At 36.4% G+C, this 27,148-nt stretch overlaps 5 protein-coding genes and 1 non-coding gene across 9 annotated transcripts; 3 read left to right on the top strand and 3 right to left on the bottom strand.

The window, feature by feature from the left end:
• Positions 1-1,904: 1,904 nt before the first annotated feature.
• LOC18036084 (cyclin-D2-2) lies at positions 1,905-4,527 on the top strand. 2 transcript variants are annotated; one of them, XR_002904656.1, is made up of 6 exons: positions 1,905-2,200; positions 2,293-2,379; positions 2,477-2,792; positions 2,890-3,005; positions 3,235-3,509; positions 4,415-4,527. XR_002904656.1 is itself a non-coding variant. In XM_006426037.2 (5 exons), exons 1-5 carry the CDS (start codon positions 1,949-1,951, stop codon positions 3,370-3,372), a joined length of 909 nt encoding a protein of 302 aa, XP_006426100.1. In that variant the 5' UTR covers positions 1,905-1,948; the 3' UTR covers positions 3,373-3,546. The 2 variants fall into 2 exon arrangements, 1 of the variants encoding a protein (XP_006426100.1); XM_006426037.2 differs by lacking the exon at positions 4,415-4,527 and having other exon boundaries at positions 3,235-3,546.
• A 1,364-nt stretch (positions 4,528-5,891) lies between these two features.
• On the top strand, positions 5,892-11,079 carry LOC18037354 (heptahelical transmembrane protein 4). Of its 3 annotated transcripts, none has more exons than XM_006426036.2 (4): positions 5,892-6,643; positions 7,109-7,371; positions 9,352-9,673; positions 10,255-11,079. In XM_006426036.2, exons 2-4 carry the CDS (start codon positions 7,112-7,114, stop codon positions 10,906-10,908), a joined length of 1,236 nt encoding a protein of 411 aa, XP_006426099.1. In that variant the 5' UTR covers positions 5,892-6,643; positions 7,109-7,111; the 3' UTR covers positions 10,909-11,079. The 3 variants fall into 3 exon arrangements, with proteins under 3 accessions (XP_006426099.1, XP_024036405.1, XP_024036406.1); XM_024180637.1 differs by having other exon boundaries at positions 7,106-7,371; XM_024180638.1 differs by lacking the exon at positions 5,892-6,643 and having other exon boundaries at positions 7,294-7,371; positions 9,407-9,673.
• Positions 11,080-11,167: 88 nt separating this feature from the next.
• On the bottom strand, positions 11,168-11,241 carry TRNAT-AGU. Its single transcript has one exon. It is a non-coding gene; the product is annotated as a tRNA-Thr (tRNA).
• Positions 11,242-14,049: 2,808 nt separating this feature from the next.
• On the top strand, positions 14,050-17,551 carry LOC18037353 (putative glycosyltransferase 7). Its single transcript, XM_006426035.2, has 2 exons — positions 14,050-15,743; positions 17,301-17,551. The coding sequence occupies exon 1, from the start codon at positions 14,384-14,386 to the stop codon at positions 15,740-15,742; it is 1,359 nt and encodes a 452-aa protein (XP_006426098.1). The 5' UTR covers positions 14,050-14,383; the 3' UTR covers position 15,743; positions 17,301-17,551.
• A 487-nt stretch (positions 17,552-18,038) lies between these two features.
• On the bottom strand, positions 18,039-20,743 carry LOC18036260 (ruvB-like 2). Its single transcript, XM_006426034.2, has 2 exons — positions 19,879-20,743; positions 18,039-18,877 (listed from the first exon to the last, which is right to left on the bottom strand). Exons 1-2 carry the CDS (start codon positions 20,625-20,627, stop codon positions 18,226-18,228), a joined length of 1,401 nt encoding a protein of 466 aa, XP_006426097.1. The 5' UTR covers positions 20,628-20,743; the 3' UTR covers positions 18,039-18,225.
• Positions 20,744-21,840: 1,097 nt separating this feature from the next.
• On the bottom strand, positions 21,841-22,962 carry LOC18037135. The gene is made up of 4 exons (XM_024180864.1): positions 22,779-22,962; positions 22,637-22,703; positions 22,272-22,556; positions 21,841-22,183 (listed from the first exon to the last, which is right to left on the bottom strand). The coding sequence occupies exons 1-4, from the start codon at positions 22,860-22,862 to the stop codon at positions 22,008-22,010; spliced, it is 612 nt and encodes a 203-aa protein (XP_024036632.1). The 5' UTR covers positions 22,863-22,962; the 3' UTR covers positions 21,841-22,007.
• Between the last annotated feature and the right edge of the window lie 4,186 nt (positions 22,963-27,148).

The raw sequence follows: 27,148 nt of genomic DNA, 5'->3' as shown, positions 1-27,148 counted from the left end.
TTGAGTAATGCTGACTCTGCCACATTAAATTTAAAAGGGAAAAATAAACATAAATGGTGAAATTTGATTAGATGGTGGTCAGGTAATGGTGTGTGCTGGCTTCTCCTAAGGAGACTAGCTCAGCCCGAGTCTTATTTTCTCCTCATTGTCGAAAGTGGACAATGTGGTATGTGACGTTCAAAGTTAGCACAGTTTATAATCGCATACGGTTGCCGACGATCTTGTCAACTTGTGTTCTATGTGAGTTAGTATTACTGAATCAGTAGTACTCAGCAGTACGAGCTGATTGTGACGCAAAGCAAAGACGGATGCTCCGAAATTAGTCAAATTTATACATAACTAGGCCCAGATCGATTTTAAAGCCCCAATTTAGCGGCGCCATCTTGTGCTATTGTATGCGACGGATGCGGCAAATGATCCATTACTACTAGACAACTTGTTGGCTGATGAAACTCCATCCAAAATTCATAAATAAATGAAAGAAATTGATATAACTTATTCAAATCAAACTCCAGTCTAAGAGAGTAACCCTTTAGACTTTTCGGCATATTTGATTTGAATAAATTAAATGAGGAAATGAGAAAGAAACAAGGAGGAAATGAATGAATTTTGTTTAAATAATAATAATAAAATGAAGACTGATTCTCTTTTTCTCTCCTTTTCATACCTCTCTCATCTTCTTTCATTTTTTCCAACTAAATACCCAGCAGTTTAAAAATGAATCAAATGCCTCTGTCTGGGTGGTTTAATTAAATTTTCTAGTTGATTTATTAATTTATTTTTCATTTTTTGGGTAATTTCTGTATTAATACTTTTCATGTTATTTTTTTAATCCCACAAGCAAGCTAGATATTCCTTTTGAGTACAACTTGAAACAGAACCTTTAATTTTATATATGCATGACAGAGACTACTACACTTGCTGAAAGTTTAGGAACTTATATTTGTTTTAAATATGTGAATTAAATTTATAAAGTGAGATCATGATTTGATGTATAAAATTGAAAAAGAAGAAGACTTTCAATATATGCAGGATCATTAAAAAATGTCCATTAATTCAATAGTTTGATTGTTGAGATTAAGTGTGTGTGTGTATATATATAATTTTATTCCGACTTAAAAGGTTAAGGTGGTATCCTAATTTGGCCTTTTTTTAATAAAATTTTAGTATCTAACTATCCTATCATGTTTTATCAATTTGTATAAAAGTAGTTTGTATAAAGGCTTAATTTATCAATTTGTATAAATCTATTGATTGATTCTTAAACCACCAATACAGTTGGAATCTTAGCTTAAATTAATTTGAATATATGATTAACATTTTTACGGCTAAATAATGAAAAATATTAAATTAATAATTTTTTAATTATTAAATTTATCTCGAGTCCAGTTCAGGGAGTCCATAAAATTTCCTAACCCAAATCTAAAAACTTTTTGAGTTTTGGATTCATCTCCGAAATGAATGCGATTTCATTTTCAAGCTTTTTTAGGGGTCCTTAGGAACCCGTGGGTTAAAGAATTGCATCTAAATAAAACATCAAACAAAACCTGCTAATTACTACCTTACAAATCTTTTTCTTGTTCTGACGCTGTCACACGTCCGTTAGCTATTTCTAGGAGAAATGTATTTATCAGAAATACAGAAAGACTTTGCTGGGAAGCATTGAATATTAATGTGATACAAAACACACCCTGTATGGCACTGATATTTGCGCCTCTGAATTCTGAGAAATGCGAATGGGCCCTTCAGCATTTGGATTCAGTGCAACGAAGTTTCATGCGAAATTCTCCATGGCCCGTTCACATCTTGCCACATCATCCCTTTACTTACGTCACGATTTGATCTCCACTAAAACAGACCGGTCTACTTCTACCACTGCATATGAACTCTGAACTTTTCCTGTGGGATGATATTTAGTTGCTACTGACTGATTTTACTAGCACCCTAAATGTCTGTGTCTCCTACTTGTAACTTGCTCTGTGATGAATCAACCGATGACATTGTTTCTATGGATGCTGACATCTGCAGTGATTATCATGAATCTTTTGATCATTCCCTTATTGATGATGAGGAATTCATTGTAAACATTTTCAACTCAGAGGTGGATCATCAGAAGCAAGGATCAGAATTACTGGCAAAATATCGTAAGCTTCCAGAGCTTGTCACATCTCGACAAGAGGCAATCAAATGGATTCTAAAGGTATATATGGTAATCAATTAGATGGTTCCTGAATTGAATTTTTCCTGATCACTCATGTCGTAAGACCATAACAATCTGTGTTTTGCATGCAGGTGTATTCTCACAGCCAATTTCGGCCTGAAACGGCTTATCTTTCTGTGAACTACTTGGATCGTTTCCTGTTGTCCCATAGTATGAAGGTTATTCATTCTCCATTTACTATTGGAACATATATGCTCTCTTTGCTTTTATATATTTTGGTTACTGATTAATTGGCCGGCCCTTTGCTGTATGCAGCCAGGGAAAGGATGGCAATGGCACTTGTTATCGGTTGCATGCCTGGCCGTAGCAGCTAAAATGGAGGAAACAAGCGTCCCTAATCTCTTAGACCTTCAATTAATAGAACCCAGTAGTAGATTTTTGTTCAAGCCCAAAACAGTTCACCGCATGGAGCTTCTGGTAATGTCCAGTCTCAAGTGGCGATTGTGCACCGTAACCCCCTTCGATTTTGTACATTATTTCATCTCTAAAATCTCATGCTTCAATCCCCAACGTGATGGGTTTGGCTCCGTTTTTTCACACGCAGCCGACTTCATTATTAGCACAAGGACAGGTGATTTCCAAATAAATTAAAATTTCTTTCCCTCAGCCTTTTCACTCTCTTATACTCCGTCCATTCCATTAATTATTTTCTCGGAATTTCCAAGCAGTGATCGATTTCTTGGCTTGCCCTCCATCCACAATAGCAGCAGCTGTGGTGCTTTGGGCTACTGATCACAGTGTTGATGAACAAAATTTAGGCTGCTTTCACAAAAGATTGAATAAAGTAAGTACATAATTCAGTTAAATCCCCTGAATCCTTGTGAAACAACAGCTTTTACAAGTTCAAGAAATGCATAGAATGTCATTTCCAGAACGGGTCATATAGCCAGCTTGCCAGCTCATATGACTCATGATGGTTTATTTAAGAAAATGTTAAGTGGCGGAATTCATAATGTGATTCGTGTATTTTAACTTTTACTCAAGAGTGAACAAATATGTTTTGTCATGAACAGGATATGGTTAGAAGATGCTACAATCTTATAAGGAAGAACAGGTCCCAATTGCTGCACATTAACTCTGTCCAAAAACCAGAGCATGTAGCAGTAAATGATAAGCTTAAGGTGGTTTTCGGGGGAAGCTGTGATGACTAAGACAAGATAAAAGGACACATAATCAAGCCAGGACTTGCTTTCTAGCAAGCGTTGGAATCTGGAAATGCTAGATAAGCCCAAAAATTTGATCAAGTTTGTATTTGGTTTTAATTCTTTCCCCCAGAAAGTTTCGATTTGTAAGAACATGATTTATTTTTATTTTTTTCTCGTGTTTGATTGTTTTTCAATGTGATATGATGATTCTGATGAAGTTCTAAACATGCACTTGTGATCAAGCATTAAAGCGTCTTCTTAAACTGCAAGTATGTGATTATCTTCAAGTGCCTGTTTGCAACTAAATTTTGGAGAGTCAAAGTCCTGATCAGACACAATGAGGGATTTATATTTTTAGTGCAGGAAAGGTGAGGTAAATCGGTTCAACAATACAGTAGAGGTGTGTGTTTGAGAGCGGAGCATAGGAGAGGTTCTTGGTGGTGTAGTGGTCAGATGAGAGTAGAGTTCTTATTTGAGAGGGCTTGTAATTTGAAGACTGGGTAACAGGAAGCTTAGGATAGCTGATCAGGAAGGATTGTTTAGTGGAATTTGGGACGTCCCTGGAGAGCCAATCCTAAGATCTCAAGGGAGCTCATTTAAAGCACCTATCGGAGCTTGTGGTGTGCTTAGGTTATCTAGGGGTAGTTTAATAGTGCTCACAAGAGTTAGGGATCAACTTATATATAAAGCATTATTCGGGTTTTAAATTAAGAGTAAGGTAAAATTAAAAAAGAAAAACGCATATAAAATACGTGATTCGACCTTTGACTTAGTCTACTAAAACAACTCATCAATCAATCCAATATGTAAATGAAATATTACATGATTTTCTTTACTATATTGATGATAAGCATAGAGATGTGTAATAAATTAATAATATTGATCATTGATTTTTAGTTCTATTCAATTAGTAAATTATCTTGCACTACATTCTTTTATTAGTCAAAGTATGGTGTCCAAAATAGTTGATCTTGAGACCATTTTACGCTTAAAATTGTCCTCGTGTCCTTTAATAAAACTAATCCAAAATCATCTCAATTTGACACAGTACTCAAATCAAAATATAAGAACAGCAAAGCCATGCGGCGACTCATCAGCTGTCAGTAGAAGATAGATGCAAGGAAGGATCGCTAGTGAAAGTGAAAGTGAAAGAGCCTAAAACAACATGAACAATGATGAGCAGCTGCTTCTTTTGTTTATTGAATTTGCAGTTGATTCAGTCACACGTTTGGTGATGTTGATTGCGAGAGGAGTTATGTGATAGAGGAAGTTTCTCCTAGCCTGATTGTGTCACAAGTAATAAAAAAGATCTCTATGATTTTTAGTTTAGTTTGTTGTAGCTTGAGGAATAACTAATGATGATAATATAGGATGGCTGGTCCTCAAAATATCAGTACTCTTTTGTTTCACTCCCCCCGGTTTTCTATTGTCCGCGTTATTTACGATTAAAGCTTTCATGTCACCCATCAGCCCATGAAGAAATTTTTTATCTTATTATCGCATTGAACACCACAGTATTCTTTCGTACTCTTCAAGTCTTTGTCACTGAAATTTTGATAAATCATACTCGAGAGCGGGTATAACAAAAATCAAACATAAGAAAGTTCGGAAGTGTAAGCACAATTTTTCCTCAGAAGGCAAGTGAATTTCAAACGGGCTTGAATGTGATGACTTAACAAAACAGTTTCGGTTGATCTAAGCTAAGCCCATAACTTCATCAGGCCTAAACCCCAGTCAAAGCGAGCACGGGGGAGCACCGACATCATTCATTCATTTGTGGGAAAAATGATGTAACTTTTTTGAGAAAATGAAGAAACAAATCCTAATATCAAAGTTCTGTTTGATGCAAATTCTACAAATATTATCAGCTTACTTTTAGTATTGGACGGCCCATTACCATCAAGTCCCGAGCTTTTGTTATTATTGATCAATATATCGGCACTTTCGTTTTTTATTTTTCTTATATGCAAATTTCTTGTCCTAATATATTAAGGTGTTGTAGTTTTTAAATTGCAGTTATTGTAGAATAAAAAGTATAATTGTAAAATAGAAATTAAGAAAAAAATTTAATAAACTGTCAAACTTTAACTATAAGTGTTATAAAACACATTAATAACTAGACTTTGACCGCCCAACTACCTCACCGTACTCTGTATAAAACTTGGAACAAAAATATCTCTGGCATCTGATCTTCGAGTATTCCCCCCTGTGCCTTCCTTTTGATAAGGGTCGCTGTTTCCAAGTTGCGTATCAAATGCTCTATTTTCCAATAATAAAGACAAAACGTGCCTTATTCAGCAGGGTGCCAGCGTCCGCCTAAGCACAGGACAAGGCTACCTTGCAGACTCTGTATGTAACAGCTCAGTGCAAACTGGCCTTGCATCAGCTGAGTTTGGGTTGCTTTTCCTCTCTCCTGCAACACGTGGAAGCACCCCATTTGCTGTGTTACATACAGTTCCGTAAGCATATATTTCTGGAATATTTTAGTACCCTCAACTTTCTTTCGCTTTTGACATCATCTTTTGTCTCCTTGTCTCACTTCCACGCTGCTTTTTCTGACTGCTTGAAAAAAATAATACAGTTTCTTCTTCTTCTTCCTTTTTTTTTTTTTCTGTTTATACCTAAACAAATCCTTCGTCTACTTTTGGTCTCATGCTTTGCAAATTGAAACACGAAGGGGATAAGCAATATGTTGGTCATTACTTTTCATTATTTTTTTTATTTTTAATTAAAATAAGTTCTCCATTTTGCAAGTAGAAACCAGAGAGGAATTTGTTATCGTTCGCGTAACTAAAAATCTACTCTCTCTATCATTTTTACCCACAAATTTATTGGACCAGATTTTGTAAAATAAATTGGCCTGGACCACCAAATACACCAGTTGCCGGGGAAATTGAAAATTGAAAAATAAATAAATAACTGGCCCAAAACTAAAGGGGTCCACAAAATCTTAATTGTTGCCATTTACCGTTCTAATGTAAACAAAATCATCAATTAATTATTAATTCTACCAAAGCGCAGCCTTCAAACAAAATCAAAGAGGGCATCTCCGCATCTCCTATTCGAATATATTTTTTCCTTCTCTTCCCATTAATGTCAAGAGCTTATAATTTTAATTTAGCTCGCCAGTGTTACAGTTTTTAATAATACGTAAAAGGCATGCGAGTGTGACTTGAATGTTTTCGTACTTCCGCATTTGTTTGGCTTTGAATTATAATTATATATATCGAATCCCCATTCGGGTTTCTGCTCCCAGCTGCTGATTCTTCAATTTCAGGTACTTTTATTTCACTCTGTCTCTTTTGTTTTCTTGGATCATTGCTTTTTATGTTTCTGTTGATCATATATTTGTTTGTCGGTGAACTGAAGGAAAATACAAGAAAAACAAAAGGGTATTTTTGTATTGATTATTGAACTAGAAAGAAAGAAATATGCTTCGTATGTTTTCTTACATCATCTTGTGTTTGATTGTTGGTAAAGTGAAGCAAAAACCAAGGAAACGGGTATGTTTTTTTCATATTAAATTGCAAAACACTACCATCATGAGCTTAGATATAACCGGCAATCTTCTTAACTCAACTGAAATATAATAGCGTATCCCTTTTCTTTTCTTTTTTTAATAAGAAAGATAATAGCGTATCTTGCTTGGCTTAATGAGGCTGTTTGAATTTTAATATGACAAGCTTTGATTGAAAAAATATCAAGATGACAATTTTTTTTGTTTTGATATTGGTTTTAGCAGAGGATGAGTGGCGGGCAACTTAACGGTGAGCATATGAATGAAGCTTCTGAAGCAATGGAGAACCATGGAGTTGCTTCTTCCAAGGAAGGAAAAGGGAGGAGATTGTGGAAGAGGGTGAAGTGCCAGCTTGTGGAATATCATGCTTTGCCTGGTTATTTGAGGGATAATGAGTTTATCATTGGCCATTATAGATCAGAATGGCCATTGAAGCAGACTTTGCTTAGTATCTTCACCATCCACAATGAGACGTTAAATGTTTGGACGTAAGTTTTTCTTTAAAGCAACTATTTATTTTGATCTGGAAGACTAAATAGCTAAATGCTAAGGTAGAAAACTGTGAAGTATTATAATTTTATTCCATATGACTATGCACAGACTATGGCAGCTTCAGTGGTGAAATTTTTGCTGATGATTTGTAATAATTTGTTTGCCTTAGTGGAATATATTAATAAGATGCATCACTAGGACCAGCTATGTTGTTAAGGTGAAGTCTATAAGAAAACTGCATCTTCGCATGTCTTGTATTTGGAAAAATTTAAATTCAAAAACACCGGTCAAGCATTAGCATATCACAAGTGCTGGAATTCGTTTGCCAGGAGAAGGGAAAAGGCAAACTGAGCTCAGTTTGAGGCAATTGGAGAGGCTTATTGGCTTATTAAACTAAGATTAATCTAGATTGGTAGAGTAAGACTTTTGGCAGGGCCCACGTATATAGCTGCTGCAAGACTTATTTGAGTGAAGCGTGTCTTCAGTATTGCAACACCCTAGTAGAGATCTGGGTCTTATAATATATTTGAAGAATGTGGGGACATCTTCTTATCTAGGAACTTACTCGAAAATTATCAGAGAAGATCCCTGTGTTGCTTCGATTTTGTGGATTTCTTTCCCAATGTTTCTGCAGAACAAACTATCCTTTGTCTTTGCTATCAATTTTTATACTGAAATAAAGGAGGAAAATAGCCTTTCCTTATGTTTCCTCATTATTTTTGCTCATTATTTGGCAAGAGGAAGGGGAAATTGGAAGGCAAGTGCGAGAGTACAAAAGAATCAAGAAAGGAAAGTTAGCTTTGAGCATAAACAGATAAACCAGCACAGCTACTCAGTTAGTTTAGTCTTCTAAGTGCAGTGAAGAGGCCCAACTAACGGTAACCATCGAATGATCTTCTAAACGTGAATCCGATCTATCTGCTGACCGCTGTCAGTTGACCAATCGTCCAAAGGGGTGGCTGGATCCAAATACACAATGCTACAAAGAAGTTATCCTTTAATATTATCCTTTGCTCTATTATGTTGGAAAAAGATGTACTCAAACTTTTAACCCGACCCAACCCCAGTCCCCTATGGCCTAAATTGATGTGAATGGGATTTGACGAGAAATCATACCAGCTAAACTAGTCAGGACCCACAAAACCTACTCTTAACTTTTCTATATAGTAATGTTATAACTTGTTAACCTTATTTTGTTCACATTTTCCGAATATTGAAATGCCTGGTTATTGTCTAAATCTAGTATTGCGATCAATTCATATTTCCAATCATATATTGATGTAGATGACACCTCTAGTTCCTGACATCATAGCATTTGTAAAACGTTTCGAAACCAAGGGATCTTTGATAACTTTATGTGGGAGTCTGAAGTATAGGTGGAATTTTGATACCGCAGTCTGCAGTTAAAAACCTAATGTTTTTGCTTTTTTATTTTTTATTATGAGGAAATGTTAGAAAACTTGTTGAGATTGTATCTTATTATGGTTTAGAATGTTTTTTGCATCATGGATTTGATTATTCATTGGTAAGTATGGAGGATCTCAGTTTGTAAACATAGATAATGAGAAAGTCGCGTGGCCAAAGTATTTCAGCTACTATCTGATTTACATAACCAGCACTATAATTCATATTAAATAGACTTTTTTATGTAACAAACTGGTAGTTCTATGAGTTAAATATTGCTTAAACATTAGCTATAGGACATTTTTTTAAACACGCTACCTCCCCTAGGATTTGAACTCGGTTGGCCATTTAAAGAAAGCTACTTGAAAACCACACGGCCAATCTTCTGGGGGCACCTAATGTCTAAGATTAATAATTATGATATATACTCCCTTATGTCCCAAACCCTCGTATATTTGTAGCATATTAAATTTTGAAGTGCATTCTTGAAATAAACATTGCTTGATTCTTGGATTTGATTAGTAGCTTTCCTACTATAACTTTTAACAGCAGAGTTTTATTATTCACTGCAGACATTTGATTGGGTTCTTCATTTTCCTTGCTCTTACCATATATACTGCAATGAAGGCTCCAAGGGTTGTTGATCTCCATTCTCTACATATTCCTGAGGTACTTAAAAATGCTGATCTGCACAAATTGCAAGCAGAACTCTTGACATGCCTTCCATCTTTGCCAAACTTGCCTAATCTGCAGAGGCTTAGAGAGGAGTTAAAAACTACATTGCCTTCTATGGATTTACTTCCGTCACTCTCTGGTTGGCATGTCATGGAACATCTATACAATTGTTTGCCTGAACGATTCTCTCATGGAAACCAAACTGAAGTTTGTGTTCTGGTAATGCTTCTCTTTAATGCTTCAGTTAATAGTAACTTTCTGAGCTTACTTCAGTTGCATGAGCTTTAGCTGTCCATCTCCTTTTTAGTTGTTGAGACCGGATGTTTGGTTGTATATAGTAAAAACACGTTTATTTCCCTTTAATTTCTTTGGCTCCACGTGGCGGGTATATTTTTTCCTGATGCTTATTTCCGGCCAGAATATTTGAAATCTCTTCTTTTACTGAAGAACAGAGATTGGACAGGTTTATTTCCCTTTAATTTCGTTGGCTCCACACGGTGGGGATATTTTTTCTGATACTTATTTCCAGCCGGCATATTTAAAATCTGTTCTTTGCTATAGAACAGAGATTGAGTTTCAGTCCCCTGATTGATGTTTGGCATGACCAAACAAGTTGGCAGAGTGTGGAGCTGTATTGCTATTTCCTTAGCCAGCATTGCGAATTAGTACTGTGGGGGAATAGTCAAAATTATACTTAAGTGCATGATGCTATATACAGTTGTGTCGCATGTTGTTGATATATTTTCTGTCAGTGTAGTGATAAGTAGACATAAGGTCTTTATTCTTTTGTCTAAATGCAGCATAGTGTTAAGGAGGATGTGGCTAACATAATAGCACCCCTGATGGTGAGACCAATAACACGGTGGCCATTTTTTGCCTTCTTGGGTGGGGCTATGTTTTGCTTGCTGACGAGCAGCGCATGCCACCTGTTGTCATGCCACTCTGAACGAATGTCATACATTATGCTCAGACTCGACTATGCTGGAATTGCAGCCCTTATATCTACTTCCTTCTATCCGCTTGTCTACTATTCTTTTATGTGCACTCCCTTCTTCTGCAACCTGTACATGGGATTTATAACTCTGTTAGGAATTGCAACAATCTTGGCGTCTCTTTTGCCCGTCTTTCAGACTCCTGAATTCCGTAATGTTCGTGCATCCCTTTTCTGTGGCATGGGCTTGTCTGGTGTTGCACCAATCCTGCACAAGGTTATCTTGTTCTCGCACCAGCCTGAGGCACTCCACACAACTGGGTATGAGCTTCTGATGGGGTTATTTTATGGCCTCGGAGCACTGGTTTATGCCACAAGGATTCCAGAGCGGTGGATGCCTGGGAAATTTGACATTGCTGGGCATAGCCATCAACTCTTCCATATATTGGTGGTCGCTGGGGCATATACTCATTATCGTGCCGGTCTGGTTTATCTGAAGTGGCGGGATATGGAAGGATGTTGAAGTGAAGTTAGATTATAATTGGTCAGTAGCTGAAGTGCTTAAATAACTCTTGTTTGTTGTATCTGTTATTGGATGGAACAAATTGGTATGGAGAAGTGTTACATTCCCCGATTGTTTGTAAATTTATAAGTCAGAAGCACCCATGGATAATAATGGACCCAGTATTGCGCACTTTCTACCGATATCTAATAAGTGAGAAACTCTTATTCAAAAGATGTTTCCATGAGAAAATGGGAGGGAAAGAGAAATTACAAAAAATTGCTTTCATTGAGAGTCGAACTCAAGACCTCCCGCTTACTAAACGGGTGCTCTAACCAACTGAGCTATGAAAGCGTTCCGGTTAAGTTTCGCAGAAATTAAAATTTAATCTACTGTCATAAAAGTCTCGAGAATCCCACCCACTGCGAATTAAAAACTTTAGCCGGTTTGTTGTCAGAGGATCACATGAGCATAGGACCCAATGATGCAGGGTAGCGTCGCGGTGTCTGCTGGTGGGCTGGTCAGAGTTACAAGGACTCATCATCCTTGGAATTACCACCACATGTGACGGCAATGCCATCTCATTATCAAGGACTCGACGACATGCTGCTATCTATGAGAACAAAATCTACTTATTTACCACACAACTGTAATATATTATAACATCCAATTCTGATTGAAGTAAAAGTGTCATTCTATCTCCTAATAATATACATGTGTGACGACAGTTGATATCTAACAATGATAAAAGATTCTCGTTTGGAATAGCAATTAGAAATCAACTCCAGTGCGATCCGGCGGGATTCTTTCAAAGAGACAAATGAACTTTCTGACTTTTGATGGGTGTGGATTATACAATTTGTTGATGATGTCTATTCAAGGTAAGGTGAGAAATGACCTGTGGACTAAAGAGTTAGAAAGACTATCATCGGCTACGGCCCTTTACAACTATTTCTCCTTAAATCAAGAGCATCGCTTTCAACGATTGACATGGACATGGTGATTGGTTTATGAGCGATGATGTCTGAATGTCTTAGAAGTATAAATTTAATTTTAGGGGTCCAAACTGGGTGTTAGATATAATAGGGTCAAAATAGTTTTGTCCTTAATTTAACTACATAATAAATAATCGATAATGATATTACAAAATAAATATACAATAATGTAGCATTATTGTATAAAGAAAAAAGAATTGATTACATAGCTAAGGAAAATAACATTTTCCCTTATTTTTATTAAAATAACATTGAAATCTTACAATAATATAATAACTCAAAAAAAATTGCTGACTAAAGCTTCCATATCTTACATGTGAGGTTATTGTTTGATAATAATAATTGTATTCACTCACTAAATATGCTCAAATTAGGTAAACAATAAAAGAAAAAAAGAAGATAAATTTAAATATGTAGAATCATATTGTATAAATTATTTTACTTATTTATATGTGTTGATAACATATAGATACTATATTTTTTTTAATTCCTGACATTCTTCTACGTCAAGCTTCACGGTCCATTTTTCTTTGTAATGTGGGTTTAATATCATGTGTATTCTTGTGATTAAAAGTCTGTAAATGAAAAGAATTTGTCTAGGTATGACAGGGTTGTCGACAATAACCCTCTAACTCTTAAATCAACCATTTGTGCTCAATTTTTAGATTGATAAAATTTAGAGAGAATTAAGTAGTATTTTTGTATTCAAATTTTTTTTTCTTTGGGTCTTACCTTCAAATGTAGGAAGCTTGCCCTTTATATGCAAGCCACTTGAAGTATAAGGTGAAAGAACTATCGTGACACATCCATTAAACCCATGCATAAAGATGTCATATCAACATGTGTCCGGCTTGTTCATGACAGGTCTTCTCTAGACACTTGTCATGATTTCTGGGCTTTTACCGGCTAACAAGTTTGAGCTTGACTTCGACTCTTATGTTGGTTCCTCATATGTAAAATCAGTTTTGCGGCATTTTGCCTGTAAGTGATTTCAGTAGAATCCTACTTGTAAGAAATTAATTTTTTTCCTAAGCACCTTCTTTATTTTTGTATCAACACACCTTTGACGCTTTATCAAAAACCTATCTTTTCAGTGTTTTCTTTAGAAATATTAAAAAATTGAAATGTTTTTTTTTTTTTTAGAGAATAGGCTTAAGTCTTTTTTTTTTTTTTAAAGATCACGCATTTTACATTTTGTAGAAAAGCTCACACTTTGGGCGTTTCACTTAGGAATATTAAAGAACAAAACCTAAGTCTTTCTTAGTAGATGATGGACCTAAGTCATTTTTTGTGAAATCATACCTTTGACATTTTGTCAAAAACTCACCATTTGGGCGCTTTATCTATAATCGATTTCAAGGTACTTAGGTTACTTAGGTTATTCTTTATAAATAATAGATTCGTGTAATTTTTTATTGGGATTATCTTACATGTGGACTTTTTGGGTCTATTCAAATGTTGGTGTGTGTGTGGGGATCCAAAATTTTAAAGTGCGGAAAATTTTTAAAATTATGTGTTTAATAGTATATAAAATTAAGTGTTAAAACTGTAAGATTTTAAAGTTTTTTTGAACTTTCTTGCACTTTAAAATTCTAGATTAAAAAATTTCTCTCTCACTATATATATGTGCATGTATGTATATATGTATGTATGTTTCAATTTAGGATCATAAATAAAGTCCAAAAAAATTATTAAATTATGTGTTTTAATGGTATTAAAAGTTATTAAACTATATAATTTAATAGTACAATAACATTATACTATTAAATTATATAATTAAATAGTTTTCCCCCAATAAAAGATTTTGAACTATATCAACACTAAAACTATATATATGTGTACCACAATTTTAAATTACTGAAAATTTTACCATAACCGACTACTCAATATTTTAGTCGAAACTGTAATGATCTGGACAACCAAGACGTCATCTGCTTCGTTTGTCCTTCTTGACCATGCGAAATCAATAGTTTTGTTAAATCGCAATTAAACCTCAATTAAGCAGACAACTAAACGCAAGATACGGCCAAGTCCGAAGCGCATGAAGAAGATCCGAAAAGGAAGTGAAAGTCCAGTCCAAAGTGTCGGCACCCAGCAAGGTTTTAAAAAAATATGACGTGTCATTCTCAAAGACCCGACACCTAAGTTAAAGTCCAAACGCAGTTCTCGCCTTTAATTAACACGTCAAGCGCATTTTAGCATCCTCGGGGCCACGAAACCGACGCTTGTCCCGTTTCATTCTTTTTCCGTCTTTTCAATGTAATCCTATAAACTGTTATTAAGTAAACCAACCGTAGTTGGCGAAAGCAAATTTGTCAGTGTATCCCTCGCCTAACTTAAAAACACATTCTAAATTCAGACCAAGAACCGAAGAAAAAGCCACCGAAGCTAATTAATTGTCCCGTACACATGTCGCGCCGTTACACCCAGTAAGTGAGTGGGTTAAGACGATTCACCACCGAGTCGTCTAAGCCTTTTTAAGGGTTTCAATCTCATTGAAAATGGTCTCGCCCGAGCTCTCTCATCAATATTCTCCAATGGCGAAACCACATGTGCGTAACAAAACCCATCCTTGTTTAACAGATGGGTTTCTGTTTCTTGGGGGTGCCTTCTTTGCTCTTTTAATCGTCTGGTCTTTCTCATCTCTTCTCAACTCCGCTCCTCGATTTGACTCCACTCCACTCTCCGAAGCAAAAGCTACGAGCGAGGCGCGATCACCGGGTTGTGCTGCTAATTTACGCTACGACCCTCCTGATGAAACCTTTTACGACGACCAAGAACTGAGTTACTCCATCGAGAAAAAGATCGAAGACTGGGACGAGAAAAGAAAGCGGTGGCTCAAACTTCATCCTTCATTCGCCGCCGGAGCTCGCGAGCGCGTTGTTTTAGTCACAGGCTCACAGCCGAAGCCTTGTAAAAACCCTATAGGCGATCATTTGCTCTTGAGGTTCTTTAAAAACAAAGTTGATTACTGTAGAATCCACGGCTATGACATTTTCTACAACAATGTGCTGCTGAATCCGAAGATGAACTCCTTCTGGGCTAAGTTACCTGTTGTTAAAGCGGCCATGCTGGCCCACCCGGAGGCCGAGTGGATCTGGTGGGTTGACTCGGACGCCGCGTTCACCGACATGGAGTTTAAGCTTCCGTTGGAGAGGTACAGGAATCACAACGTCGTCGTTCATGGCTGGCCTAAGTTGATTTACGAGGCCAAGAGCTGGACCAGCTTGAACGCTGGCGTTTTCTTGATAAGGAATTGTCAGTGGTCTATGGATTTCATGGACACCTGGGCTAACATGGGTCCCATTGGTGCTGATTATGCTAAGTGGGGTCAGGTTCAACGATCAACCTTCAAGGATAAAATATTTCCCGAATCAGACGATCAGGCAGCTCTGATTTATTTGCTGTACACGGAGAAGGATAAATATTATGATAATATCTATTTGGAGGGTGAATTTTATTTTGAAGGTTATTGGTTAGAGATTGTGCCAACGTACGATAATATTACGGGGAGATATATGGAAATCGAGAGAAGGGTGCGCACGTTAAGAAGGAGGCACGCCGAGAAAGTGAGCGAGAGCTATGCTGCGCAGAGGGAGCAGTATCTCAAGGAGGCTGGCAACGGGCGAGGGAGCTGGAGGAGGCCGTTTATCACGCATTTCACGGGGTGCCAGCCGTGCAGTGGGGACCACAATCAGATGTATTCTGGAGAGACGTGTTGGAGCGGGATGGTCAAGGCTTTAAATTTTGCTGATAATCAAGTCCTTAGGAAGTATGGGTTTGTGCACCCGGATTTACGAGATTCCAGCTTGGTGTCCCCTGTGCCATTTGATTTTCCTGATGATGGTCCTTGGGGATAAGGTACAATAATAAAAAAAATTATAATGTTTGTTTGGCTGTACAATTTTTATGATTTGAGAAATAGTGGGTGGACTGAGCTCTTTTTATGCTGATGTTATATTAAAATTGATAAATATTTTTTTTTTAAAAAAAAGATTAAAATGGCATTTATAAGGCATCCTAAGGAAATAATGGGAAATGTAACACTTTAGAAATGTTGTATAAGTAGATTATTTTATCTTCGTATTCATGTCTACTTGGTAATATATTACTTAATTTCCTCGGTCAAAGTGATACACACATATTTCATCTGATTTATATAAGATATGAGATTCGGGAATATGTGATTTTACAACCGGGGCCAAATGCTGTAGAGAGGTGATATAGACTATACGGTTGATTTTTTTGTCCTGTAAAAGAAAGTAAGGAAAAATGATGAAGTTATGAGCGTCACATTTATAGACCTGTGTGAAATAAATGTACACCAGGGGATGAGACTTAGGCCTGTTTGGACGGCAATCTACTTAAAGGAAGCGGTTGAAATTACTTGAAAAGCCAGCCTCACATGAGTAAGGATAGAAGTGCTGATAGTGTGTGACTTAGCATCTTGGGTTAATTATGAATCAGTTTACCTGTATTTTTTTAAAGCACTTGATTCTCTATGCTTTTGCTTTTCTCGTTTCCTTTATTTCACTTTAAAAAGAACAAGGCAATAGTTTCTTCTCTTTTTGGTGCCTCGGCGCTGGTGGCATAAACTAGTGCATGATTGAAGGGTTAATTTTCATGTGAATACTTTTGCTTGATGAGAGCATGATGTTGTTGGGTGAGTGTGGCTTTATTATTAAATAAAGAATGGTATGCTAATTGTGCTGCTGGTGATTGACTGACTTTTGGCCAAATTATGGTGCTTTTCGCACCCACGAAATGGACTTGAAGATTTGGATTTTGCTTTGGTCACTAAAATTAGTAGTGTTTCTATTCAGCATTGTCTTAGTTGCTAGGTTGAACTTTTCTCTTACCATCTTCTTAGGTGTTTCTTTAACCAAACCTGAAAATGTTATTAAGTGGCTCCAAACTGTCGCTATACAGAAGGTGACAACTATTGAGTGCTTAGTGCAACTACAGGAATTGATATGTTATGTTTATTAATATTTGAGCCCGTGCCCCTTGATTCAATAGGGTTTATGGGCATTGTCCTAACTCTGGCTTGAGTTAGGTATTCATCCTATAATTGTACTTAAGTGTCCGTGTGACGTTTTACTTTAGGACATTATTGGTCTTACAATATTTCTTTGAATACTTATCATGCATTTCAATACTTTTAAATATTTTCTAGTTTATTGTCGTAGATGATTCTTACAATATTTCTTTTGTTTTAACATCTTTGAATAATTTCTTAAAAAACCTTTCAATAATTATCTTTTTATATTACAAGAGTTACAGCATCTGATAAGAGAAACATATAATAGAAATATTTAATATATATTGGACTATATATATTTTTCCAGTGGAAGAGAGAGCATGTAGATTGTTAATTATCTTGTATTTTCCGCACAAATAACATTTGGAGTTTTATAGGCTGAGATTGATGATATCTTCCAAGTAGCTTTCAAACTCTTGAAAATATCAGATTAATCAAAGATCATTTTCCATAATCAAATGAGGTCTATCCTGCTTTTCCGGAGCAGGCCATGGTTTTTTTCTTCCCCGGGCCCACGGAGGAATATGCAATTCTGCAAATTGAACATGTGGTTCAGAGAGAGAGAGAGAGAGAGAGAGTGGAGGCACGCAGAAGAATGTTAGCATATCAAGAGGGTGGCAAAGTCAATAATACATCAATGTACTTTGAGTAACTCAAAAATATTTTGACTAATCCATTGAAGGACTTGCTTTGCATAGTTCGGCGCTGTTGTTTAAAGTTATAGTATTAAAATATTTAATAAACATTTGTTATCTGTGATTTAAAAAATTAAATTAATTTTATTGAACATTCATAATAAAAAATTTATAATATATTTTCATATTTTCATTAAAATTAAAAATTATACGACACATCCTCAATTTTTATTTTATAGCTCTAATTTATTTTCTACAACGGCTACTATCTCAATACCCAAGAGAGCCCACATACACTTCAAACGAAGCAATATCCTGTTATGCGAAACTCCATTTGAGGCTTTAAGCAATTTCTGAAATCGACACCACGATAGTGATCACACCAGTTTGACATATATAGGATGCAACCACACCATGTTTCGTGATTCGAGATTCGAGATCAAACATTATAACGCTGGGGAATCGCCGGAGCCTGTCACATAATTAACAAACCAATATCTTTCAAACTGTAGCATACCGGAAGGTGGTAAGATCCACAACTATTTAAACCAAAACACGTGCCACATATGTATGGATAAAGCATAGCTAAATGTTGCAAGTACTGGCAATAACTACAATTAACAAGGCGAGATTGATGCATAATCTCAATATCACAAGTCTGGAGGAACTATTCTGGAACCATGGCATTGGCATCATCTTCATCAGCTTCTATTGTCACTTCATTGATGTACTGACTCTGGTATTCCATCAAATACTGAGTTGATCTCTGTACATCCAAAAATAGACGGTAGACGCGATCAATGTCCTGAACTTCCACAACTTTTCCTTTCCGTTTCTGAGATGCCAATGCAGCAGCTGTTATAAGATGGATGGCATATCTCAACGATGTTCCTTCCCCAACACGGGTCAACAATTGCTTTGCATCTTCAGCCATCTCCACATCTTCCTCCTGGCATCTGATATCTAGAATTTTGCGAATTTCATCCCTAGTATAGGGTTTAGTAGAGATGATGAGTAGGCGATCGAGAAGATCCATCGGAATCCCATGAGCAGATTTGTAGTTTGTGCCCCTGATTCTAGTGATCCCTCTGTTGGTAGCAACAACTAAAATTGGAGCCATCTCATTCTCCAGAGCACGATTCAGGAAGGAAAAGCACTCGACATCAAGCATGTGCACCTCATCAATAAAGAGGACACCTGGCACAATCTCTGCCTTCCCTTCCTCCCTCCACTCTGCGACCTTTGTGTCAATCTGTTCCCTTACTTCAGCACGGATCTCACCAGTATCACCAGTGAAGAGCGCCAAAAACCCCTGTGTTCTGAAATTGGGAGGTATGAAGTTGTCAGACAAAAGAATGGGACTATAATCCTCAGGGATCAGGCAATATCTAACTCAGTCTCTTTCTCATCAAACTGCAGCCAGGCAATCCATACAAGTAAAAGTCTTTTCCAAGCAGACCGATAGACAAAACTATGAATAGATGTCATTAAAAAACAGCAGACCTCTATCCTGTTTTATACAACATCATTCCAAAGAGATAAATGAAGGACTTATTGTACATTGCTCATAGTTTACACAAATCTTATGGCCTGAAGCAGGAATTTCAAGTTCTTTTTAAGTCAACTAAGTGCTCTTATCAAACTAAAAACATATTGATTGTTGTTAAAGTTTTGTTCACTTTTGATCTATTGGATTTAATCACTTCATCCACTCAAAAATGCTGCTTCAACTTCGAAATCGGGATCTTTAGTTATGATTACCCAAAGATCTAATGCTGCTGAACACATTGATAAAGTGATCTCAGTTATAATGGCTAGATCAATATTTCAATGCTCTTTCATTTGTGGTAATAAGAATAACTCAACCTTGGACAGATTAAACGGAATGCGTAAAACATGAATCTGCTATTTTTTCAGTTTGACTTTTGGTCCCTAACTTTATAACAATATGCACAACATTTCCCGTTCTTCCAACAATGTGCTGCTTTAATAAACTTCAAACACGAAACTTAAACTAATAGCAGACTTACAATGCATAACAAGCATAACAAACTAAATTTACAATGCATGATTTTGACTGCACCAAACCAAAGGAATTAGAGTCATACAACTTCGACCTTAATGAAATCGTCGTCATTATCAAGCTAAACTAATAGCAAATGACAGGATAAGCAAAGACCAGTCCAGAAAGACTAGCTCTGCCTAGTCAGTCTAAATAAAAATTTACTCAAATCCTTTCCATCTTAAATTACAATATGATCATTAAAATTCGAGATTCATAATAAAAGCAAAAAAAAAAAAAATTCAAAGAAGTAAATACCTGCTGTTGATCACATCAATCTCGTGAAGAGTAACACAATGCACAACCTCTTTCCGCTTCTGCAACTCCCCGTCAGGACACTGAACAAACTTAGTATGAGGACCCATCGCATCATAATCTCTAGACCTCGAAAACGACCTCCCAAGCTTCGTAATCTTCCCCGAAACCTTATCAATAGCAATCACATCTCCGCTCTGCACCTTCTCCTTACCCAATGCTTCAATCATCTTCCCACCCAAGTCATAAACGGTCTCCATCTCCGTAGTTTTCAGTGTCAGCTTCCCTGTCTTCGCTGCCGCCCCAGATGTTGCAGGGCGGTCAATCTGCACCTCAACAACTTCTCCTTCAATAACTTCGGCTTCTTCTTTGATTCTCACGCCAATAGCCTTTCTAAATGCTTGCATTAGGGCTTCGGTTTTCGACATTTCGAGGGAGAAAATTTCGGAGCCGGAGATCATGGCAAAGGGAGTTTCAAGGCCGAGAGACTTAGCCATGCCCATTGCTATGGCGGTTTTACCAGTACCGGGTTGCCCCGCAATGAGGACGGCCCGACCCGCGATTTTTCCTTCTTTGATCATTTGGAGTATGACGCCGGCGGCCTTACGGGCGGGGAGCTGACCCACCATGCCTTCAGAGACATCGCGCGCTTCTAGGGATGAGTCTAGACCAAGACCACGAATATGGGAGTGTGCACCTATGCGCTCGATTCGGGTTAGGTCTCGGCTTTCCGATAGCTTTAGCTCCGCCATTCTGGTGATGGTTGTGGTTTGATAGAGTGTGGTTTAGGGTTTATGGTTTTCTAGTTCTCTACAGATTATAGAGGTTAGAGCGAGCTGATTTTGCATCTAGCTGAAATGAAGGGCGGGGCAATAAAGTAAATGTCCAAGCTTTTTCATTGACTTTTAGGGGGCCTTAAAATATAGGCCCAATTCGGCCCATCTAAAGTCCAGGCCCCACAAAAGAAATAGAGACGTGCAATCATTTTGTCATCTTTAGGCCCAAAGATTTGAGAAAAATTTACGGCATTGTCTGTATGAATAATTTCATGTAGATGAATTGATGAGAATTAGAGTGGGCAGAACCAAATCGTATATGAAAATATCTGGTTTGATTTATGTTGTTGCAAACAAATAAGCTCTGTTTTTTACTGCTATTATTACTTTCTGTTTCAGCTTTTCATTGGTTCATGATCTTCGATTTCTTTTTGGTTTCTTGGTTGCTTCTTTCTTGGCTACTTCACCTCTTTGTGCCTTCATCATTGCTTGACTTCTTTATGGCTTCTTGGTTGCTCAACCTTCCAGGCTTTTTATGCTCTACTTCCTTTTGGCCTTTCTTTCTTCTTGATTGCTTGACCTTTTGGCTTCTTTATGTTCTGCCTCTCTTTTACCTCTTGTCCGTCCTCTCTTTCCGCTCCTACAACTTTGGTTTTTATAGACTACTTTTCATTTGGTTCCAAAAGCGAGCCAATTCGAACGACTTCTTGATTATCTGGATCTATTGGAACAATATTTACATCTTCTACGGTTGGGTCTCTTATTGATTCGAATTCTCTGTTTTGTTGACCCACGCCGTTTGACTATAATTGCTATTTAGCATCTCGTTTGGCCTGGTTTTCAAAATCTGAATCTTTTCTCTTGGTTTCCTTTAATGCTAGTACCGCACATGTCCGAGCTGTAGCCTGATCACCTCTAATTTCCCCCATCCCGTAAATCGTCGGATAACGCAAAACCTGATGATAAGTTCAGGGTACAGCTTTCATTTTATGTATCCATTGTCTTCCTAATATTGCATTATATGGTGAAGTCACTTTCATGACGAGAAACTCAGTTAACAAACTAGAGAAATTTATATTATATCTCTGAAAATTTTATTTTTAACCACACATAATCTAGCACAATAAAAATTTGTTGAGCAGAAAACAATTTGTAGATGCTACTGAGCACAAAAGTAAGAGACATTTATTAATCCCGGATGAAGTCTTGTGAATCAAAAAGAAAAACAATATAAACCGTGATTTCACTTGATCAATGCCAAAGACAAACAACAACAAAATTCCTGCTTCTGGGCATGGCATCAATGTCGACAGCAAGAATTATGAGCTTTTTGACACTATTTCATATATCGACGGGCTATTCTGTTTTATCTTGTCCACAACTTTCTTTCTCATGGGCGGCGGACTCACGGCTTTGGTCTCCTCTGTTATTCTCTGGAACTGAGCTAGAGAGCTTCAACTGTTCTCTGGCCAGCCTCTTCGCCACCCTCCTATGTTTTAACTTCTTCTGATTACAGCAACCACTAAACTCTCCTTTAAACAAAAAAGCAAAAAAGAAAAAAATGTTAACTGAATTGTATCTTTAAAAAATAATAATGCCATTTGAGTTCTACAATCTCACCGGACTCGACACTCGGAGTAGCACATTTCTCGTCGGCATTTTGTCGAACGTCTGGAGAGTTAATTTCACCCCCACCGCCGCGACCACTACTATCTCCATCCCTAGTTGTAGGCAACAAAGGACCGATAATATTTCTGCGGCGTCTAGCATCTTCCTTGAGTTTCTTCTTACGAAGCCGCTTCCGCTGAGCCCTCGTCAGCTTTTCAGGTCCACACTCGGTAACCTCGCCCTCGTCATCATCATTATCATGCTCATTATTTGATGCACTGCTCCTCAGATAATCATCTGCATTCATTTATACCTCTTATTACTAAGTGGTTTGTTCCACTGGGAAAGAAAAAAAAATGCAATGTCAAGGCTCAAACCTGGATTTATAAGTGCCACATCAAAGTCTTCGTCTAATTTGTCGGCAGGTTCATTATCTTGATCCTCCTGTATTATTCAAAATGATTCAATAATACTTCTATGGAGAAAGATGAAAAGTGAAAAATCAGGAAGAGAGAGTACTTGGGGTGGAGACGATGGCGGTGAAGGATAAAGAGTGCGAACAACGGCTTCATGGAACGTACGTCGTTTCTCTTCACGGCCCATTGACGAATAAATCGAAAATGCACAGCAACCAGTACCCAAACACAAGGCAGCCAAAGCGTTTGTGAAAATAGCACTTTCTTTCTTTCTATATAATTATGCCTCTGTGTTTATTGCTCGCAAGTATTTTTGGGTTCAAAGCGTCTGTGCATCTATGATCAATTTTCACCTTCAAAAAGACGAGTTATTCAGATGATTTTGGAATTCATCAAAAACTTTCCATGGATTTTTTAAAGATTCATTAAACGCGAGCCAGCATCCGTTCCACAGCCTCCTTATTTTTTAATTCTAAATGTTTGTTTGTATGCAAAATATTCCTAGACCACTTGATATCAATATTAGGGAGAAGTCTATGTTACAGCTTCTGTAAGTAACACAACCAATGGGGAACTTCCACGGGTGCTAGAGGAGAGAGAAAGAGATCCCAATGCAAGGTGATGGAAATGGGAAAGTTCGAAGCTGTTACTTGCAGTTTCTGCACCTTAGCCATGCCCAAATATTAGATGATATTAACTGCGATATGAAAATATAGCAGGCTGTCGATGTGCAAACCAAAACACACAAGATTTTCATCTTGCAACTCGCAGATTTTGGAACTTGGGCTGGACCCAGGAAATGATCACAATTCACAGAGGTTCTTTCAAAGTCCCATCTTTTGAACATAGCTAAGCATTCCTTCGGCTTATACTCTGGAACCGTACGGGGCCTGTATCAAATAAGAAATACATCAAACCAAAAGGAAAAAAGACAAATAGAAGGAGAAGAATTGTTATTTTCATGAGGCCAGGATCACTTAGGGATGGTGGAATATGGTCATAAAGGTCTTATATTTAAACAACTTTTCTCAACAACAAGTCCACTGATGCCAGAGCAACCAGGGAGCTCCAGTAAGCTAGAGCACTAGAGGATCCTCACTTGGATTCCCTACTGATTTAAGTAGGAGAACAGCTGCTGCACATCTTCATTCTCATCCACTCCAATATATCGGAAGACATAGGAAAAAAAAAAAACTCTTTTTATATACAAATAATTGCTGACTAGAACTTTATCTAGGCTATGAATGATTGGCAATTTACTCTCCCTGTCTCAAGCTTGAAGGGAAGGGGACCAACAAATTCAGGCAGACAATTAAAATAGTTGAAAAAGAAGCCGCGAGTCTGGATGAAAGCATCATAAGGATCTCCAGGAAACATATCAGAATAAAATCGATGGTCCTTGCTAGATTCTTCTCAGGAATCGGAGCTGCCATATTGGCCGATGATCATGAATTTGTGACCCTCAAACGGAATTTTTTTTTTTTTTGAAATTCTTCCAAGTTTTAAAGGATTTAAAATTTTAGAGAAGAGCAAGCATATGTCAGTTGCATGGCCAATACAGATGACCATGCGTTACCAAATTTTCCTGCACGTCAGTTCAAAATCACATGGGCTACTTTTGTCACATTTTGCACAAAGCGGCCAGCTTTGTCTTGAATCAAACCTGCGCAATAGTTGGATTAACTCTCGCTTCATCACCTTGTGACTAACTCTGGTCCCATATGTTACGGAACTATATATAGCCTATGCACAATCTTGCATCGAGTTTTTTGTACGTGCCCATAATTCTGATATTCTCCAATTAATTTCTAGTTCTTGAATCTTGACAGGTGAACAGTGAATAAATTCAGTTTCTGTGGAAGTTGTGATTTCCAGCAGCAAGTTACAAATCAAACAATTGAGCCTTCATTAATACTTCCAGAAAATTGTACAAAAACATGTTCCTCTCTTGTGACATGATTATGTATGATCTGCACTACATAGGTTCGGTTTTTCTGATGTTCTGTTATCCTGTAATTCTGAGTTTCTTTAGTTTTGAGAATTGAGAATTCAAATGGTTGGTCCAATAAATAGGGGACATTAGTTTTGAACATTTCATTCGTCATTCATTCCGCCGAAATTCTCTGTCTAGCTCTCTCTCACAAATATCATAGTCTATACTTCTTTTTTTACAATCTCTTTTATAAATATGAGGAAATTTTCTATTTCATCCACAACATTCTCTTCGTTATAAACTTGATAAAACATAGAACAGAAAATCCAGGAGGATGAGTGCCAAATTTGTCATGCCAAAGTCTATCTCGAGACTACATTGATGCTTTCTGAAATTCTAACAATGGCATATCCATAAGGCGACTAAAAGAAGTTTTTAAGAAAATCTAAAATAAAATTGATCTTTTACTTATATGTTAATAGACATTATTTTGTTATAAATCTTTCCGAATTTCCGTCTACTAGATTTATAAAATAATAATAGAGTTTAGGGGCCAAAAAAAAAAAGCCTAAACACGGCTACTAAAAATATGGAAAAGAGAATTACATATTTCCCGTCAAATATAGGTAAGAATCACTCACACCCAAACTCAAATGAGGCCTTTAATATCTTTACATTAACAGAAGTTGGTATATTCAGTTAAATTATAATAAAAAATTCCATGTTGCCCTAATTCAATTTAAGTTATTTTAGAAATAGTAAACATCCATAAAAATGAAATCCTCTATAGGTGTTATAACAATATTGTCCTTTATAAATTGAACTAATTATCTAATTTCTGTATTCTTCAATTTTATTTATTTTCATATTTTCTAGGCTTAAAAACTAAAAAATGTAAATAAATTGCCAATATAGTATTTGAAGGTATGGTGAAGCTTATTTTATGTGCTATCAATGAGAGAAATGCATTATTTTGTGCAAGAAATAAAATTAATATATAATCGGTGAAATTATGAAAATGGAATAAAATGAGGGTTTTATGAGAAAATTCAATACACAAATATCTTATGTTCATGCAAAGATTCAAAATTAAAAAACCAAATTAGGTAATTAACTTAATTTATCAACTACAATAATGTTATATCACACATACAAAATATATAAATTTCATGGATGTTTACAACTTGTAAAATAATTTAAATTGATTAGCAGTAGTACGAACTTTCCATCATAATCTAACATAATATATTAATTTCTATTAATTAAGTGGATTAAGATTGGCATTTCTAAATTTGGAGAAGGTAAATATCACAACTCAGGTAAGTTTAGGTATAAGAGTTTTCTACCTATAAGGGGAGAATGTAAAATTTTCGCATAAAAATGTTTTACTTCGGTTTTTAGCGGGTTGAGCACCATAATCACATTTAATCTTTACAGGTGTTTTTCTAAATCGAGAAAGGGCTCTATTAAATTTTTAATACAAACAGTAAATTTCATTGGTTAAATTTGTGTGGTTTTTAATGCCAAAAACCACACAAATTCAATTACGCATTGTTTTATTGTTTTACGACGTCATTGTTTTATTTGTATTAAAAGATTATTTTCAATTACGCATTTTATTAAAATATATTATCTGTAACTTACCTTAATTTAAAATTAATTATTTTGTATGACTTAATTGTTGTTCATCAAATGATTAAAAAAAAATTATAAAAAGCCTATTTTTAAGTTTTTAACTGTAAGTTATGTACCGCTGTGTTTAATTGCTTTCGCGCGACAGCGTAAGCCGTAAGGGGATTGCACGATTCTACAGCTAAAAAATAAAACATGATTAAACACATGCATAATAAATAATTCAAAAGTGACCAACATTAAAATATCGGAATTTTTTTTTTCAAATTTTCTACCAACCAGATAAAGAAATGTAAATTACAGTAACTCTTTCTTTCTTTTTTCTTTTAAAGTTTTATTGTAAAAAATGATAAAATTTATAAAATAAGAATTTTCTCCTAATCTGATTATGTACTGACTAAATAATAACTCAATTGTTTGTTAATTAATATTAAGAGGAGATTATTAATCGCGTGGATTCATCCAATTGTGCCTCGTGTAATTGTAGGTTGGTCGGCTGTTATCAAAGAAAAAGTTTTGGAATCAACCCCGCAAGTGGATCTGTTATTATTACAAAAAAAAAAAAAAAATCATTTATGATTGGGTCCTGTGCGACATACGCATGAATGACGTGATATCAACTAGTAGTTCAGTTACTGTGGTCAGTGCTGGCGTCATAGAAGGTCATTCAGGTAATTGATGATTCCGAGAGACATTTATGATAGGCATGCCGGGTGCCACAGCCCCACCACTTTATATTCTATCAGCAGGATATAGAAGTGGGGCCTTCACTTCAAAGACATCCACTGACCATCGACGATCTACGAAGTTTTGATTATAACCGGAGATCTATAAATTTCTACGATTTTTCTAATCGGAAAATCCCGAATACCTCAAATTAATTAATTTGGAATCAAAGTCGTCGAGAA

The sequence above is a fragment of the Citrus clementina genome, unplaced genomic scaffold (genome assembly GCF_000493195.1).
Source record: "Citrus clementina cultivar Clemenules unplaced genomic scaffold, Citrus_clementina_v1.0 scaffold_7, whole genome shotgun sequence".
Classification (NCBI taxonomy): domain Eukaryota; kingdom Viridiplantae; phylum Streptophyta; class Magnoliopsida; order Sapindales; family Rutaceae; genus Citrus; species Citrus x clementina.
The sequence above is the reverse complement of the archived record's forward strand: the minus strand, read 5'-3'. Positions and strand labels throughout refer to the sequence as shown.